The 17,737-nt window shown below is 36.1% G+C and overlaps 1 protein-coding gene across 1 annotated transcript in view; it reads left to right on the forward strand.

Moving 5' to 3' along the window:
* The window catches only part of PARVA (parvin alpha), a 35,937-nt gene extending 18,624 nt beyond the window's left edge, over window positions 1-17,313 (forward strand). Inside the window, exons 7-13 of the mRNA XM_009288906.2 lie at window positions 2,396-2,454; window positions 3,524-3,543; window positions 4,911-4,972; window positions 5,842-5,910; window positions 7,833-7,934; window positions 8,735-8,807; window positions 12,262-17,313. Of these exons, the coding sequence (XP_009287181.1) occupies window positions 2,396-2,454; window positions 3,524-3,543; window positions 4,911-4,972; window positions 5,842-5,910; window positions 7,833-7,934; window positions 8,735-8,807; window positions 12,262-12,338 (462 nt within the window). The 3' untranslated portion in view covers window positions 12,339-17,313. The remainder of the gene's footprint in view (window positions 1-2,395; window positions 2,455-3,523; window positions 3,544-4,910; window positions 4,973-5,841; window positions 5,911-7,832; window positions 7,935-8,734; window positions 8,808-12,261) is intronic.
* The last annotated feature ends 424 nt before the right edge of the window (window positions 17,314-17,737 follow it).

Genomic DNA, 17,737 nt, shown 5'->3' on the forward strand with positions numbered 1-17,737 from the left:
TTTTGTTATAATTTTCTTTTTCTTCCATACTAATAGAATGAATAACTTTGAACAAAGCCCAGCCTTTGTTTGATCATTTCTACTGAAACAAGTGAGAGCTTTTGTGGAGAGCTGGATCTTACCATCGTTTTGCCTCTATAAAACAAACTTCACAACAGGTGACATCAGTGTTAGTGTCAATTTTGAGGTGGAGAGTTTTTAAAGTGCAAAAGATGTATGGGAAGCAGCCTTCACAGAGCAGGTGCTTAGACTAGTGTTTCTAAGGTCCATTCTCATTGTTGCCGTTGGGACTTTTTCACCAGTCTTTTTATAAATTAAAAGCATAGGAAAGTCTATCTTGGCATGTGCTGGTCAAATAAATGTCCAGCGGATGCATGTCATATTTGGGCAGTGTGGAAATTCCATTAATGTTAGTGATCAGATGCCAGGCACAAAACTAGGGCTTGATGTCTTGTCTTTTTTTTTTTGTTTGGTTGGGGTTTTTTTGTCAACAATAGGATTAAGGTGCAGAATTCCTATTGATATTAATTGCAGTTTATCAAAAAGGGAAATATGTTTTATATTGGTACTGGAGTATGTTTTAGGCTATTTTTGCATGTTTGCAGAGGAAAGGTAGAGTATTAGAAGCCTTTTTCTTCTCCCATATCGCTGCACTGGGCACTAAGAAGTACAGTTGCTGTTGCTATGATGCTCAACTCCTCTAGGAGACAAGACTGATAGGGCTTTTGCTCCAGAAGGCATCATTGGCGTATCGGAGTCATCATCTGGAGGAAATAAAAGTTTCCTTTCACCCTGCAGCAAAGGGAAAAATAAACAAAAATCCCAAACAGAGTGGAATTCTAACTTGAGCTTCAAGTACAAGTACTTATTGCTGTCTGCACAAGCTGAAAATGAAGATAGCGCTAAATGATGTAGTTTTTCTTCAGACTTTCAAGATATGTGACAGAAGATGTCTCAGCAGCTGTTCTGTGCCCCCTCTTTCAGTATGTAACACACTGGGCTCTAGTCTGTCTTTTTAATGTTCAAAGGTCCTCCCTGAATGTATTTTTAACCATGTGCAAGATATTTAGTAGCTGGGCTTTAAAAAACATAATGGAAAACCCCGGAAACTATCATCTAGCTAAAAGGATAGTTCAGATTACTCCAAGTGCCAGTCTGGAGTGACCCAGAGAGTGCAATGTATGGCTTTCTTGCAGAAAGTAAGTTTGATCCTCATATATTTTAGTAATGCGATATAGAAGTAATAGGCCCAAGCCTGGCCAAATCCTCAGCACATCATACACCGAGGACTGCCTCAGGTGGGGATGTGCTATCTTCTCCAAGGCAGGGAAGAGCAGCAGCCTCAGTTCACATGCCATGAAGGACTTTTCCTAAAGGTTATTCTCTTTTTCTCTTTCCCATGTAGAAGGCAAGTCTAGGACGAGCATAAATTAATTTTTCTCATTTCCTTGTATGACAGGGAGTGAGGAATCATGAATAATTGCCTAATGTCTTGACTTTACATGCAGTCGTCAGCATTTACCTGACTTTTTTTTCTGTATTGCAAAATTTTACTAATTCCAGTGCATAGAACTAACAGAGAGAACACAAAGAGAGGCAAAACATATGTGCGGTATTTACACTACCACCAGATGACTGTGATCAGCATCCTGGAAACAATACCAAATTTTTAAACTACTTCATTTTCCAACTGACTCAAATAGCAACCATTTGAGTTGGCTTCTGCCATTTTGTGTACAGCTTCTAGACACAGGCCGCTCACCACCATGTACAACGGGCTTCTCACATCTGAAGAACGTTGGAGTCTGCATATATTAACACCAAGTTGACTAGGGTCTGGAGCAGGCTGTGAATGGATTATCCTCCATTTTGGTTTTCCATCACAAGCAAATAGAGCTCTTTGTGTGGAGAGAAGTCAGAAAACACTGAGGCAAAAAAGAAAGTGTATGAACAGGGCAGAAAGAACAGATAGCCTGGGAGCAAGATTTTTGCAAAAGAGAAGCATGGGCACCGTCTGCCAAGCTGTTCATTGAAGTAAAAGGTTTAATTCAACTCACCTAGGCATACCTCTACTAAAATACTTGCGTATGTGTTTAGGTGTTTCAAATGTCATGCTGAATTGGGGCCTTTAAAAGAAAAGTGAATTAAGAACAATGGAGAAAGGAAAAGAAATACTTCCTTCTACAGGTGGAGTTTCAAGTTTCTTGTTAATGTACGAAAGAGTTTTCTGAAATACTTGCAAGGTGAAATAATATATTACTGTAAGTTTGTTTGAAAAAAGTTCTTATTTTGCAGGTTTCTTATCTAATTATGTTTGTGGATCACAAATAAATTTTTACTGTACCCTAAGCATTAAACTTTACTGAGAAAAATGTCACTTTTTTATTTTTTCCAGAAACGAGAAGGAATCCTCCAGTCTCGACAAATCCAAGAGGAAATAACTGGTAACACTGAGTATGTCAACACCACTTTTGCCAGCAGTTCAGTAATTGAACACAGATGCGTCTCAGAAATTCAAACATTTGCTGATATTTAGATTTCGGTATTGGGGTTCCAAGGAAGATGATGCATCAGCCAGTGACTGTATTTTAGCCTTTTCAAGAGCTGCAAACATGCATCTAAAAATACAAAAGGGTGAGGAAATACAGAGCTGGGGAACTAAAAGCAGGAGACCAGGATAAAAGAGAAGACAGAGTGAAGATACACAAAAATCTCTTATTTTATATTTATCTACTATTAATTTATTTCTGTATTTATTATATTTCTTGTTTTTTATTCAAAAGTCCTTCAAACAAACAAGAAGGATATGCCTCATTCTTTTATGTTGGTATTTATTTGATATAGAACTAGATTCTTTCAAAAAGGAATGTGATATGACTATTTTTAGGTGTTTGGATTTTGGGGGTGTAAAATGATGGTAGTAAGCCCTGTACACATCATCTCACCGAACAAATTATAACAGAAAAGTTATTCCGAACCAATAGAAAGCAATAGTAGAATATCCTAGTTTCTAATAGAATGGAGAGAAGCCAGACTATTGACTTATTATTAATCTTTATGAATTTGTTTACATGTAATAGTTATATGAGGGATCAACTGGAGCAAAATGCTGCAGTCCTGAAGAACCCAGTCCAAGCATTGTTTTGGCTGGAATTGTATTGTAGTTGGTGTGGTAAATGCATCTTTAAAGCAAAGGGAAAAGTTTTCACAAAATTAACATGAAAAAGCCTTCTTCACTCAGGCAAGGTGTGTTGATTTGGTTCAATAGTAGGAAATCTGGGATCTGGCCTCCCATGAGATTTTAGTGAAGCCAGGAGATACTATACTGACGGACTCCAGACTAATCCAGATTCTCAGTTGGAGTAACTTGATGAAGGTTTTCTTAATTCCATGAATCTACTCCAGTTTCACCAGGCTGAAGATCTGACCATGTATGCTGTTTTCTTTTGCAACACAATGTCTGCAAGTGAATTATATATAACTGTGTTTTGTTCTTTTTGTTTTGTTTTTTTTTTTTTCATAGGGCATTATCGGGAAGGCATGGTAAGTTCGTTTGATTATCATCTTTTTCTTGATGTATACATTAGTTCTGCAGTGGGTGGTCACTTTGATCAAACAGCAAGGAAGTAGAGGATTTCAAGTTGCCCTGGCAAATACATAAATATATGCACTACAGGCTATTGTGGCAGTTAAAAGGAAAAAAGCATTAAAATCAGTCTGACCATGTTTAAAACACATTTCATTGCTTTTCAGCACGTGTTAATTTGCAGGTGCTTTGTGGTTTAACCTCCAGAACATTACTGTAATAGTATTAAAGGTCATAAGTTCCCAGCATAATATGAAATGATGTCTTATCATAAACCAGCTGGTGAACTTGTTGGCATTCTTGCATACATTACCTACTTACACTTTAATGTCTTTGAGTCTTATTCAGCAGGCCTAAACACTGTACAAGTTCCTGTGCCTACTATGTCTTACTGCTAGTATTGAGACTGGCCAGATGCCTGGCCAACAGAAAACACTCATCTGAGGAGCTTAGGTGGAGTCCCACCAAGAATTTAGCATTTGCTTCTTGTATTATTTCAATGGCTGCCTTACAGCTGCTTTAAAAGGCTACATGCATGACCTCTTTTCCCAATGATATCCCTGAGCAGTCTTACTTTGTATATAGTCTGCCTTCTACAAATGCCTTTAGATCTACTCAAGCATTTTTTTTATTGAGGAATATGAATGTAGCTTTTTGTGGAGTCATTTGCTATCATTCAGGTCATTGTCGAAATGGAAATTGCTCAGAAAAGGCTCTGGTGCCTTTTTTTTTTTTTTTTTTTCTTCTTCGGAAGGTGACTACAGTAGCACTCCAGTCACGGTACCTTAGGTTGCCTGTCCTGCTGATAACGTCCTAAATTGCATATCAGAATGGCCCAAAAACATCTGTACAGAGGATTATATTGCAGCTCTTTAATCATAAGCTTGCTTGAGGTGGTTAATAATATAGCACACCACAATGCAGTCAGTGGCCCATGGGGAAAATCTTCCTCTGTAGATGTAGCGACTCTAGATGTAAACTCATGTTCTTCTGCACACAATGATTTGGTTACTTAGCTCCCTGTATGTGGCTGTTTAAGGTTTTATGCATAAAGATACCGTTCTTTGTTCATTTTTGAGAAACAGGGTTATTAGGTAATCCAAATCCTACTGGAAAATTATGCTTTTTGTAAATAATAGAGAATAAGTTACTAGCAGCTTATAGCAAGAGAGCGGTATGCAAAATACATGGTACTTGGAATATAAAGAGACTATATTGAGACCTTTTGCTGACTCTGTTGTCTTAAACGAGTGTGTGCCTTAATAAGTGTTCTGCATTTGAACAATTACTGCCTAGTATATGAACGTCTCTGAATGTTTTTCAGAAAGAGATGCATTTGATACTTTATTTGACCATGCTCCAGACAAGCTCAATGTCGTGAAAAAGGTTGGAAGGTTTTTATTTTTAAAATATATAATGTGTGCATGTGTATGCTTGTGTGTATCTGTTTGTACATATTTAGTGAGTGTTTGTGTATATAATATATAATTGGCATAGTTTGCATACATTAAATACAATTAAGCTTTAGAGATGCATTTGATACTTTATTTGACCATGCTCCAGACAAGCTCAATGTCGTGAAAAAGGTTGGAAGGTTTTTATTTTTAAAATATATAATGTGTGCATGTGTATGCTTGTGTGTATCTGTTTGTACATATTTAGTGAGTGTTTGTGTATATAATATATAATTGGCATAGTTTGCATACATTAAATACAATTAAGCTTTATGCTTAAACAAATATACAAATTCATGATTGTAATGTTACTTTTTATTAATATTTAGCAGCATGAACTTAACTTTGGAACACAGAACAACATGTAGTTATCAAAGTTTCCATCAAAAAGAAGTTCTCACAAAGTGTATGTTGAGTAGAACCCAACTGGTAGGTTGAGTGTACTGATGCCAAAGAGGTATCCAGTTTACAACTGCCAGGGGTCTGACCTAGAGTATTTTGGCTGCTGTCAGATTTGGGTTGATTCCAATTACCCACTTTCCTATAGTCTGCTACAAGGTTTTTTTTAAGAATTACTATGTTTTAACAGTGTATTTTTATTTATATATATGATGTTTATTTTATTTCTGTTCTTCATTCTTGGAAATTTTTTTTTTTATGTCACATTTCAGTTTTAAAACTTAAAAATTGTGTTGCAGTCTCTTCACTCATGCCGATTCTCTTCTGAGTGGAGCTCATACTGCATGCGTTGAACTGCTGCCCTACTGAATAGGCCTTCACTACATTGTTTTCATATTTCAGACTCTCATCACTTTTGTGAACAAGCATCTCAATAAATTGAATTTGGAGGTCACTGAACTGGAGACCCAGGTAGGATTTTACAGCCTTTCTTAAAGGGGAGGGATAGTTGCTCTATGTTATGCACTATGCCTGCAACTTTATCCAGAAATTTCATTTAATTATTATTGATTGAGCTCTATGATGTTATTTCAGCAGGAAACCCCTCAATTTTAAATATCTTCGTATGAAGAAGACCCTCACCAATTAAGCAGAGAAATCATGAGGGCAGCTAAATTTGTCTCACGCAGTTTTGTATACTTCCATTAGCATAAAAATTAATTAATAGATGCTCTTGGGCGCTGCCAAGTGCTGTAAGCAGAACCTGTGCTTGTTTTGGTCAGGAAGGAACTCTGTCTGCTTGGTTTGATCCAACGTCAAGCTGAACAGTTGTTTCCTGCCTACCTTTACACAAGCATGCAATCGCATGGGATTACAATTACAATTCAGTGAGATACGTTCTTGAGAGTAAAGCTACTCAAGTGGACTCTATTCAGTGAGGTACGTTCTTGAGAGTAAAGCTACTCAAGTGTATAGGCAGCTGTACAGTTGGGCTGCAGGCTTGATTGCACCACAGAAATAATGTGGTACATGGTCTTCTTTCTTGTTCTCAGCTGCTAAATTGGCTGGAAAGAAGCTAAAAGAAAAGCTTAATCCTGCTGTATTAATACTTCCCCACGTGAACAATTGCAGCAGTTATCATACGAAAATTACAAGGTCAGGCAGGAAGGATGGTATCCACACTATCAAAAAAAACCCAGGTGTCTTCAGGACAGGCTTCATTTTATGTCTTGATTTACGTTATTAAGAGTCTCTGGTTTATTTAAGTAGCTATCAACCTGGTAGATAGAGATTTTTTTTAAAGGTAAAATTAAGATTTAGATGGAAATAATGTGTAAGGGCTTTCAGAAAGATGTTCCCTGTGCCTGCTTATTGCATTGTTTACTTTTGGAAAAAACATATTATTCAAATGTACCTAGAAACTCCTTAAGCATTTATCCACAACGGTATTCCCTAAGATGAGAGATTGTATTTCTATCAGTTGAAAGAAAATTATCTACCTCAGGAAGGTGATGGGTTGCTTCAGATAACTCAGTTTGGTTGTGAGGATGTCTCAGTGCACTGATAGACCTGACGCCACAGGGGTAAGAATGAGAGGCCTTTAACAAAATCTTATGGATGTTGCTATTTTTTTTAGATAGAAATGAACATATATCATAGCAATTAGATATCTTCCATCTGTAATTACATACACTTAAAATTAGATTGACTCAAACTTGCAGAACATGGACAAAGATGATCCTTTGTTCCTTTATTTCCTCAATATACTGAATTTCAGTGCAGTCATGAGATTGCACCTTCATTCTGCTTTTCTCTGCTCAGGGAATGCATGCCATTTGAGAGCTTGAAGGAATGCATGCCATTTCAGAGCTTGAAAGGTGGCTGTTCTGATTCCCCACAATTAGTAGAATAGAAAGCAAAGGTGTAGATCAAAGCCACTGGCAACCTCTCTTTCCAGGAACTTTATTCTGCATGTATATTTTAGCATTAGGTCGGTTTTGGAGAAGACATAACAGAACGTACTAGCTAAATAAAAGGAATCAAAGAAGTTAGATGAGGCCATTTCAGAGCTTGAAAGGTGGCTGTTCTGATTCCCCACAATTAGTAGAATAGAAAGCAAAGGTGTAGATCAAAGCCACTGGCAACCTCTCTTTCCAGGAACTTTATTCTGCATGTATATTTTAGCATTAGGTCGGTTTTGGAGAAGACATAACAGAACGTACTAGCTAAATAAAAGGAATCAAAGAAGTTAGATGAGTTCTTTTAGTTGCAATTTAAAATATTTGTATTAGTAGTTTGCTGACAGTTCTGCATTAGACAATATATATCTTGTTCATTAAGCAAAGCAATGAGTTATTCTTCAGAAAATGTACTGAGAAATGTCTTTTTTACAGTTTGCAGATGGTGTGTACTTAGTCCTGCTAATGGGTCTCCTCGAAGGTTATTTTGTTCCTCTGCACAGCTTTTTCTTGACTCCTGATAGTTTTGAACAAAAGGTAATTAGATTTAATTTTTCTATTAAAACCAAATAAACATACAAACATGTCTAGTAGTACAAGGATGATACTTTTCCGCATAAGTTTGATGTAAATAGCTGAAATCAAGAGAGGACTGTACTGGTAACCATTTCCAAGCATTTTTAAGATCTCAGTATTAATGCTTATCTGGAATAAAAAAGAAAATTATATTAATGATGGGGTGGTTAGAAAGTATTAACTGGTTTTGGCAGCCATTGTGTGATGCTGTCATTGAACCAGACTTACTGTTCATTAAGTGTGTAAAGAATTATACAGATGAATTGATGACAGAACTGATTTTTTGTGTCCAAAATCCAAGAATTAAACATTTGAAAGGTTTCATGTTTTTTGGAAGCATAAAGGCATATAGGTACTATGTATCATTTTAAGACCAACCATTACCCCAGTGTCTGTTGCTATCCTGGCAATTCAGCTGTCTATTCAAGACAAGAGCACTTCATGGGCCATCATATTCCAATTTTTAAACTTGCGGGAGGTGGGCTATTCTTACTTGTAAGTAATTTTTCTATGGGTAATATTAGTTCACATGTTATTTTTCAATTACTTCTATATTTCTGAAACCACCATCACCACCCAGAAAAAAACAAAGCAATGGATTATCTGGATTCCATGGGCCAGATCTTCCATTGATATACAGAGCCCTGACTATTATATCCTTCCGAGCATCTGGGTCTGCAGCTTTAAATACATCTTATTTTGACCATTTATACTATACTGTATATAGTTCACGATAATGACAACCTTTATTTTATTACTAGGTCCTCAATGTATCCTTTGCGTTTGAGCTAATGCAAGATGGTGGATTGGAAAAACCAAAGCCACGACCAGAAGGTATCTGTTCTACTTTTTTTGTATCTTCTTAAAAATTTGCGTTGGATCCAGATCTTACCTCATAGGATTATGGTATAGCTAAGTGAAGGTTGAAATGTTAATCCAAGAGTGAAAGGCAAGATACATTTTGAACTGCTCAGGTAACTCTGTATTTTAAATGGCTGATAGATACACTTTCTCAAATGTTGCAAGGCTTCATTTCTTGAGTGGCCAGGGTAAGATTTGCATGACCAAACATATGCAGTAATACCCAGATATTCACTGAAAGAAAAAGAACGCAGTTGTGAATGGTGTCACTGGCAGATATGAATTGCTTCAATTGCTTCATTTTCCCCCATCCCACATCTTCATACTAAACCTCAAGTATTCCAGTGTAATTCACAAGATTTTCACAAAAGAGGTAGATATTGTGGAAGAAGAATTTCAAATGTTCACATAACTACCTTTGAGTGCAGGGCCTAATCATGCATATTTAAATTAGATTTAGAGCTGGAGACTGAAAATAAAATGTGTCTTCAGGGAAGATGAAGGTTTTGCTGCTGACTTTAGCAGGACCAGGATTCCACTCCTCTTTGCTCATATAAATACAGGATTTAAATCCAGCTTTTTGGGCTGGATATAGGGCCCTTGATTCACCACGTTATAGGGTACTCTTGTGGTTCCTCCCATAAGAAGTTACCACTTCTTACCATGCAGGAGCTGGACGTGCAGCTTCTGCTCCACTCTTCCCAACAGGGGTGGTAGCTGGGCTTCTGCTGATTACCTACCATAATAATCAATATGTATGTGTTTTCAAGACCCATTGCAGATTCACATTCTATGGTGCACACAGTCTTTTCCTGCCATAATATTGGATTGTCATTCCCTGAGGAGTTGATACAAGCTAATGCTTAAGAGTTTTAAGTAAGGGCTCTCTGGAGATTCAGGCACACATCACTGAATCAAGTTCTGCTCCATTCTGCTTATTTTCCATCTCTCCCGACTTCCAGATCGTAACAGCATAACAGACATACGCACACACACAAAAAAATATGTCTCAGGATTGAGCCTACGCTGCCTTTGCATTTAATCTGGACCTACCCATCCTATTTTTTCACTTCCTTTGATTGCTTGAACTCTTATCCACAATCATGCTTAACTAAACCAGTGGTGACTGTATCACAAACTTTTATGTCTGACATAGTCAAAGAGAGAAGGGGGAAATAGTGAAATCTAGGGATCCAAGTAAAACAGAGAGTATCTGTGATCCCTTACTCCCCGTGGAGGTTTAAAATTCTTATGGCATTTAATTTTTCAGGTATTTATTGCTCTAGGGGACAGCTAATTTTTCCAGTATAAATCAAGCCATAAGGATATTTCAGCATATATAAGACATTTCTTGTGCAATTATTGAAATGCTTAATATGAAACTTCCTGCCCAATGTGAATGGAAAAACACATCTGTTTTATGTGTTGTTACATTGGGCACAATGCCCGTACTTAAAATTTCCAGTGAGCGAAAGAGTATTGAAAAGGATCTTACCCTAAATGTGTACACTAAATACTCTTTAAATTCCTACACTGTTTCTTTGAGGTTCTTGAGGAAAAAATATGCTGAAAAGTGCTTTAGAATATGAAAAACATATTTAGTGGAAAAAAGAATGCGGTTAAATAAATGAGTATGAAAACCAATGATTTTTATGGGGTCAACAGTTTATTTGGGTTATTTGGAATATAATTGAAAAGGTATTAAAAAGCTTTCTGTGACCTTTTACTTTAAAAATGGCCAGAACATTAATCTGCTGAGTCTGTAATGAATTCATTCACAGTCTGAGCTTTTTCAGATTACTTCTTGAAATGTGTACATCAAAGACAAGCTCAAGTTTCTCTTTTTCAAAATTGCAACCAGTAAAACATTATAGATGTTGGTCAAACTCATGTAGCAATGGAAATAACTCATCTTTCTCTGGGAGCATGCTTCTTTTTAGTTTGGACCTGTCTGTGGAATTCTGTTGTGGTGGAGTCTTCTGGTAACTTTGCAAAGACCTGTCAAAGTTATCTCTTTATTCATTTGAAGTTCTGTATCAGGAAATGAAGGTGTTACAGCTTGCTGCTGGCCTAAAAGAGGAAACTTCCCGAGTTATACTCTGCAATACTGTTTGCATATAACATGATGTTGTGGGAGCAATGTGCCCTTCATGTAGCTTTTGGCATTTTCTCTTCATTTTATACTGAGCATTTTTGATCTGATTTATTAAAAGCCACAAAACCATGTGGCCACGTGACCATACATAGTCTCAGCATAAAATCTAGGTTTGATTGTTTTCAACCTTTGTCCATGGATGTCAGTTTGCCATGTAGCTAATATCTTTAGCCCTTCAAAGTTTGCATACTTTGGGACACCATGCATAGGTTGGATTGGATTCATTCTTCAAAGTATAAACCCTTCACAATCTGTGAGAAACATCACTGTAGATAAATATAATGGCAAAAATATCTGATGATTACATACACAATTTACTAGGCTTACTTGGAGGTTTTGAAGATAATGGGAGTATGCATACCACCTGCTTTACACCTTCATGGCCAATTCCAAGAATCAAAGTTAGGAGATTGAGTTCCTATACAGTCAACAGAAAGACATAGGACTATTCTAATTCTGTTCTAATTCTATTCTATTCTGTTTCTTTTCTGTTCTTTCTGAGGGCAATTCTGAGTCTCTGTTTGAGATTGAATATTCCTTGAAGCACTAGCGTAGACTGCTGCAGTAGTACTTGTCAGTTTGTTTTATAGATTTCTTGTGAAATAATATTGACTTTCTCAACAACTTCTCTTGGAAACAGCAGGTATTCATTAGTTTTTTGTTTCCTATAAATCCTTTACTTTAGATGTTGAGTTTCTAAGTACTGATTCAGCCGTGTACGTCAGCTAACCCAAAGCGTTTTCAGAAGTGTCTTCTAGGGGCACTTGTATACCTAGCTTCTTTAGATCCTTTAGAAAATTTAAACTTGCCTCTAGCTATCTTGCAGAAATTAGGCCTAATAAAGGATGTTGCAGCCCAGAATGGGCCAAGTCCTGCAATTCTTGCATAAGAGAAGAGTTCCATTGGTTCCTGTCCGATGATTTTTTCAAAATCATTACTTTTTGACCACAACTGACTGAAGATCCAGTCATATAAATATACATAATCCTAGGCACAGTTTGTCTTATGGGCATCTAAACCTTGGTTGCATTTCTTCATCAGCACCATTAGCCATTTGTATCCCTAACTAAAAGTGGTTGAAATAACGATTTTTGAGTTGCCACTTTAAAAACTGTGCTTTATTTATATTTCTACTCTTTCTTACTATCTTTGTGATTTGAATGTTCGTGGATATGGATCTGAACAAGGAACGGGAGTAGGGAATAGGCACTTCTGAAAATGTTTTGAGCTAATGAAGTTACTAATGGTTTTTTCCCTTGTCTCTTTTTCTAGATATTGTAAATTGTGACTTGAAGTCTACACTGAGAGTACTGTACAATTTGTTTACTAAATACAGGAACGTGGAGTGAAGAATTGATTTGGAATGCAAAGGAGTGTTAACAAAGAAAGCATCATAACTAAGATATTTTTCATCAGTATTCCTCTGCATCTTTATCCTAAAAGGAACTAAACCATTTCTCTGAAGAATTTTTAATTGATTATTCTTGCACTACTATTTTCATAGTAGATTTAAGACTAATATAAATTATGAAGAAAAAGGTTTGGAGGAAGGTATTTGGGTATATTCTGGGAGAATTAATGTCTCAATAATAAGTCTTCACACTGTTTTGTAGTAGGTGAAGCAAGAATGAAAAAAAGATTTAGTAACTTTAATTCAAATCAGCCTTTGAAGCCAATCATAGGAAGACTCAGCACTGAGTATTTTAATATTTTTTACATATATCTTTTCTAATCTGGGGATTTTCTATCCATGATAAAATGATTGCATTCTAATTATGAGAAATGTGCATGGGAAGAAACAGTTAAATACTCTTGTTCACATCACAGCTAAAAAGAAGAGACTTTCTCAAGCACTTAACCCGATCAATTTATATTTCCAGTGCTGTTAGGCTTGAATTTTATGGGTACAAACTGAAGTGGCTACTCATTCCTTCAGACTTACTATAATGTGATACTCTGCTTTAAATATGTTACTGAGCATTCCGCATACGCACACTTTGCAGCTTGTCACTTGGTTTTGTTCAAGGTAGAGATCTTTTTTTCAAAGTACACATTTCAGGAAAACACACCTGTAAAATACAGTTTCCCTATAATATTTGTATTACATAGTATTAGAAAGTAAAAGAACAGCTTGTTTTTCTTTTAGTAGTTTAAACACAGGATTACTAGGTTGCAAGTATAGATTTATTGCTAAATAGAATTTAGAATCTGTCCCTTTGGTTGATTTTATGATGAATGTATTTTGCTGCATAATGTCCAACACAAAAAATAAGATTTATTTTCCAGAAACATTCCTGTAGCCTTTCAGATACAAAAGCACTGCTTTTAGGTCAAAACTACTCCCACCTATAAAGACTCCGTTACAGTGTAAGGTTCGTTGGTCATTTTACATAGCTATAAAGAGTACTTTTTTTCTAATCATAACCAAGTATAAGCTGTTATCTGTTTGGTTTTAGCTTTAACAAAGACAGAAAAGAGAAATGGGAGTTGATTCTTCCCTTAAACTTGATATCAAGCACCAATTATGTTTCCATAAAGAAGCTGATAGAGACTGCCTGACACGAGTGTTAATCATCAAAAACTGCACTGGCATAAGCTGAAGAGTAAATTAATCATTTGCTGGAAGTCTTGATGCTAGTATTAGATACCTTTCCAAAAAAAGTGTTCCAATGCAACCACAGATTCTTGGGATCCTGGGTTACACAGCAAGGAAAAAAAATCCTTAGGCAGAAATTACTGGACGACTGTTTAGAAATCTTTGGACTGCTTGGTGCAGGAAGGAGACTTGTTAATAGTCATCCAATTATGGCAGAAGTGGTATAGGTGAAAGGGAAAGCAATCTGTCAGCTCTTGAGTCTGTTCATCTGAAGAAATGCAGTGCTGGCAAGAACGGTCAATAACAGCTATATGTTACTTAGTATATAAAGCATTACATATTTTTCAATTTTCCAGGGCTTTTTTTTTTTAATGTAGAGTTTTCCAGTGCAACATTAGCATAAAGGGAAGACAAGCAATTACGTTCTGTCTTTCACGAACACTAACTGATGTTTAATAACAATATGATACTGACTTCTGCTGGGAGGCCACAGAAATTATTCTTCTGAGAAGTAAATATCAACTTTTGCAAAGAAAAGTCAATATTTAATTCAAAGGACAATACCTGGATGTTCTCTGAACTCAGAAATTGTTACCTGATTGTTATAAGCATTCTAAATATCTTTATTAAAATATTTTTTTACCTCTGTATTTTTAACTAAGTTTCTGAAATTAGAGGTGCAGAAAATAACAATTATTTGCCTTTTACACAGGTAAATAACTGGACATTTTGACCTCGGTGAAAATGAACATGTTTTCATTATATCTTTAATATCTGAGAAGCTAAATGATAGGAATTAACAAAGCATTTTTTGGGCAAACTGAGACAGAACTTCTCATTTATATACCAGCAGCAATTTCAGCTTATTTTAATGTTTCACATATAAGTTTTTCCTTTGCACACCTAGACTGTAGTAATTGTTAATTAATAAATGTATGATGGTTTTTCTGCAGATCATGCTCAGCTGAAATGCTCTTTTACATCTCAGCAATGCCAAAACATTTTGATTGCCCTTGTTTTCAGGAGTGCACTTTCTTTAACGAGGAGATTTATATATGTAAAGGAAAAAGGTTAGGAACGGTGAAACCGGGTTTTGCCTAGACTTGAAAATAAGTATTCCTGTGCTATATTGGTATGACATTATTGGAGATTTTGAATTCTGTCAGACTCCATTCTGCATCCTTAAAAAACATAAAACTGAGACAGAATGTTGAAATCCTCATGCTGAAATGCAATTATGCAGAACCATAGAAACATTTAAACAATATCCAACCTTTACACAATTATCTATCCTATGGTAAGAATTTATGTAAATTAAAATCTGCTATATAAACAAGAGTGTCCTATGTAAATATAGACCCATGTGATAGTTTTAACACATTCACACAAATAGTATATGCTGCCATGTAGGAGTGGGTCACTGCTTATATTTTTGACAGTGTAGATTTAAATAGCTATCAGATAAATATGAAATCTAATATACAGATTATATCTAATATTTATTGCTTTGATACAGAATATTATAGAAATATAGAATACTACTGTAGACAGTTTGTTCTTCAGCAATCAGCGTAGGCCAGCACCTTCCTTCAGGGAAGTGAAATGTTAAGTTAGCTGGGCCAAATTCTGCTGACACCTATGATGCTTTTATTCTTGATACACAGCGGCGTATATTGATGTACAGCTGAATGCAGAATTTTCCTCACTGTTTATATTAAGATAGAAGTTGTTTAAGTTTTAGGTCAATCCTGGTTTTATTTATAATTACTTTAAGTGATTAAATAGATCCAAATCAATGTATTTAGCCCATGTAAGATATGAACAGTCACCTGGAGAGGCCAGTTTCTCTACTGGTCCCAGAGGGAGCTTCTGATCTCGAGGCTGCTATCTCAGTGCTTTGGCTATGTTTCTAAAGCCAGGTAGTATGAATCCAATGGTGGTAGTATGAATCATGGTGGTATTTGGATCTCATCCACCAGACCAATGTGCTTGTCTGTTGTGCTCTGTCACATGAAGGCCCACAGGTAGCTGAATCCACCGAAAACTGGCAGATTATTAGCCTGCCTTGAGTAACAAACAGACAGTAAACATTGCTGCTGCTGGGGCATTGTGAAACTGCCGAAAGAACAGTTTTATGTGTTTCTCTGACTTCTAATCCATCCATTGCATCCAGCAGTATGGTATCCAGATTTGTTCTGTGGTTGGAGGTAGGCATCCTTTCCCTATTGATGGATCCTGGCATGCTCTGTCAACCACACAAAACTTGTTATTTTTGTCAAAAAGGAGCTACAGATTCTTAATAGTATGTCAAAAAGATGTTGTCAAAATAATTATCTAAAATCCTAATATCTTGAGGTCAGCTCCTTTCAGCTTACTTTCCCAGCTGACTGGCATTTAGTTGCCATAAAGAACAGGCCCTAGAAAAAAGGTACTGAAGGAATCTTTGCATAATTTTACGAGACACACGTGTAAAGTCCAGAATTGGATTGCTCTGTATTTCCGATGGAGTACAGACACACCAAGTTTCTTATTAAATTAGCTGACTGTGGCATATCTGGTTCTTTGCATTTCTTAGTCAGTAGGTATCTCCCTGTTATAGGGGGCAGCAGCCCTTGCAGCTACATAGTTGAGGAATTCAAGTGGACCAGCGAGTGTTGGATAAGGTCCTAATCTACTTTGATTGACTGCGGACCAAGTTGCTGATTGGCATATCTCCATCTAAACCAGTGGCATTAAATCAACAGAGCATTTGGTCCTTTCTGTTTTACAGAGGGTTACAGTACTTGGGAATGTTTTACATTCAGGCAGACTATATTGATCGAGGTAAATGCTACTTGGTTGACCTTTGTTCTTACCAATTTTCGTAAAGTATGTTTTTAAATTCATGTTTCAATTTAGCAGACACCTTACTGCAAGCCACAGTGTTGTAAAGCAGAATGGCTTTTAAAAGTAATGGGGTTTATTTCATTAGAGAAAGATATATATGATATTTAATATACTAGATACTACCTTTAGGTCTAGTTCTTGTTATTCTTGTCTTCCTGTCAAAACAGCCTTCATGAATGGCCTGTGTATGTGCCAAGCACCCAAAGAGAGAACAGTGTCTTGAAGACCTCTTGCAAGATTTTCTACACTGTTCCCTAATAGACTTTTGTTGTTTTACTATAAGAATTTGTGTGGGTTTTCTCTTTACAGTTGAAGTAAAATGAAGGGCTGAAGAAATCCTTTGTAGAAAGTTATAACTAGTTTAAAGTAAGATACTTTGTTTTGATGTATCGCATGAAAAATGGAGGTAGCAGCACCAAAATTCCAAAATTATGCATACCTCAGCATCCACAGATTTTCCAAAGAGGTTTTGAGTCATTTAACATTTACTAGGGCTAATTTTATGTGTTTTGACAATATTTTCTGTGTGACTATTTCTTTTTGCAATAATGAGATTTTCTTTTCTGGCTAACAGTTTATACTACGCACTCTGCAACAATGTTAGTGTCATTGAAATATTTGGTTCTCAATTTCAACATCAAACTAATTGAGAAAAAAGAATATTTGCAAAATTTGCTTCTTAACGTGTATCTGAAAATAATGATTAGTTTAAATCAAGCTGCATTGCCTTCAACTGCAGAGTTAGTAGCTTTCACAGAATATATTTTATGTACTCTGTAAGTAAGAGACACTCTATTGCTGATTTTTTCTGAAACCTTTGTTATGATCCACAATAAAATTTGCACCTGAAAATAAACACTCTATGTTGTTATTGGGTCAAAGTCTGAGATGTATGACAAAAAATTAGGATGGCTGTACGGTTTATGTTCTCGGAGCTTCCAGAGCTTTCTATGCATCTAACCCATTCTCAGTTACCTCTTTGTGGGTGTACTCGGTGTTTATTATTATTTTTTGTGGGGGCTGGTGACAGCTGAAAGTGGGTTGGCAAAAACAGCCATGTAAACACATGCTTGAAATGATTAACAGCAGCAGGTCAGGAAAATGCCATATTTGATTCAAAATAGCAAAGTATGCCTTTGCTCTAATATTGCTGTGCTGAACACTTTAGTGGTGATATTGCAGCTGGGTATAAAGCAATTTTTTGCAGAGTAATTTTTTTAATTTGAAATTTAACCAAATGTTAGTGAAATGTTAAAATGATCGACA

The sequence above is a fragment of the Aptenodytes forsteri genome, unplaced genomic scaffold (assembly GCF_000699145.1).
Source record: "Aptenodytes forsteri isolate BGI_AS27 unplaced genomic scaffold, ASM69914v1 Scaffold8, whole genome shotgun sequence".
Taxonomy (NCBI): Eukaryota; Metazoa; Chordata; class Aves; order Sphenisciformes; family Spheniscidae; genus Aptenodytes; species Aptenodytes forsteri.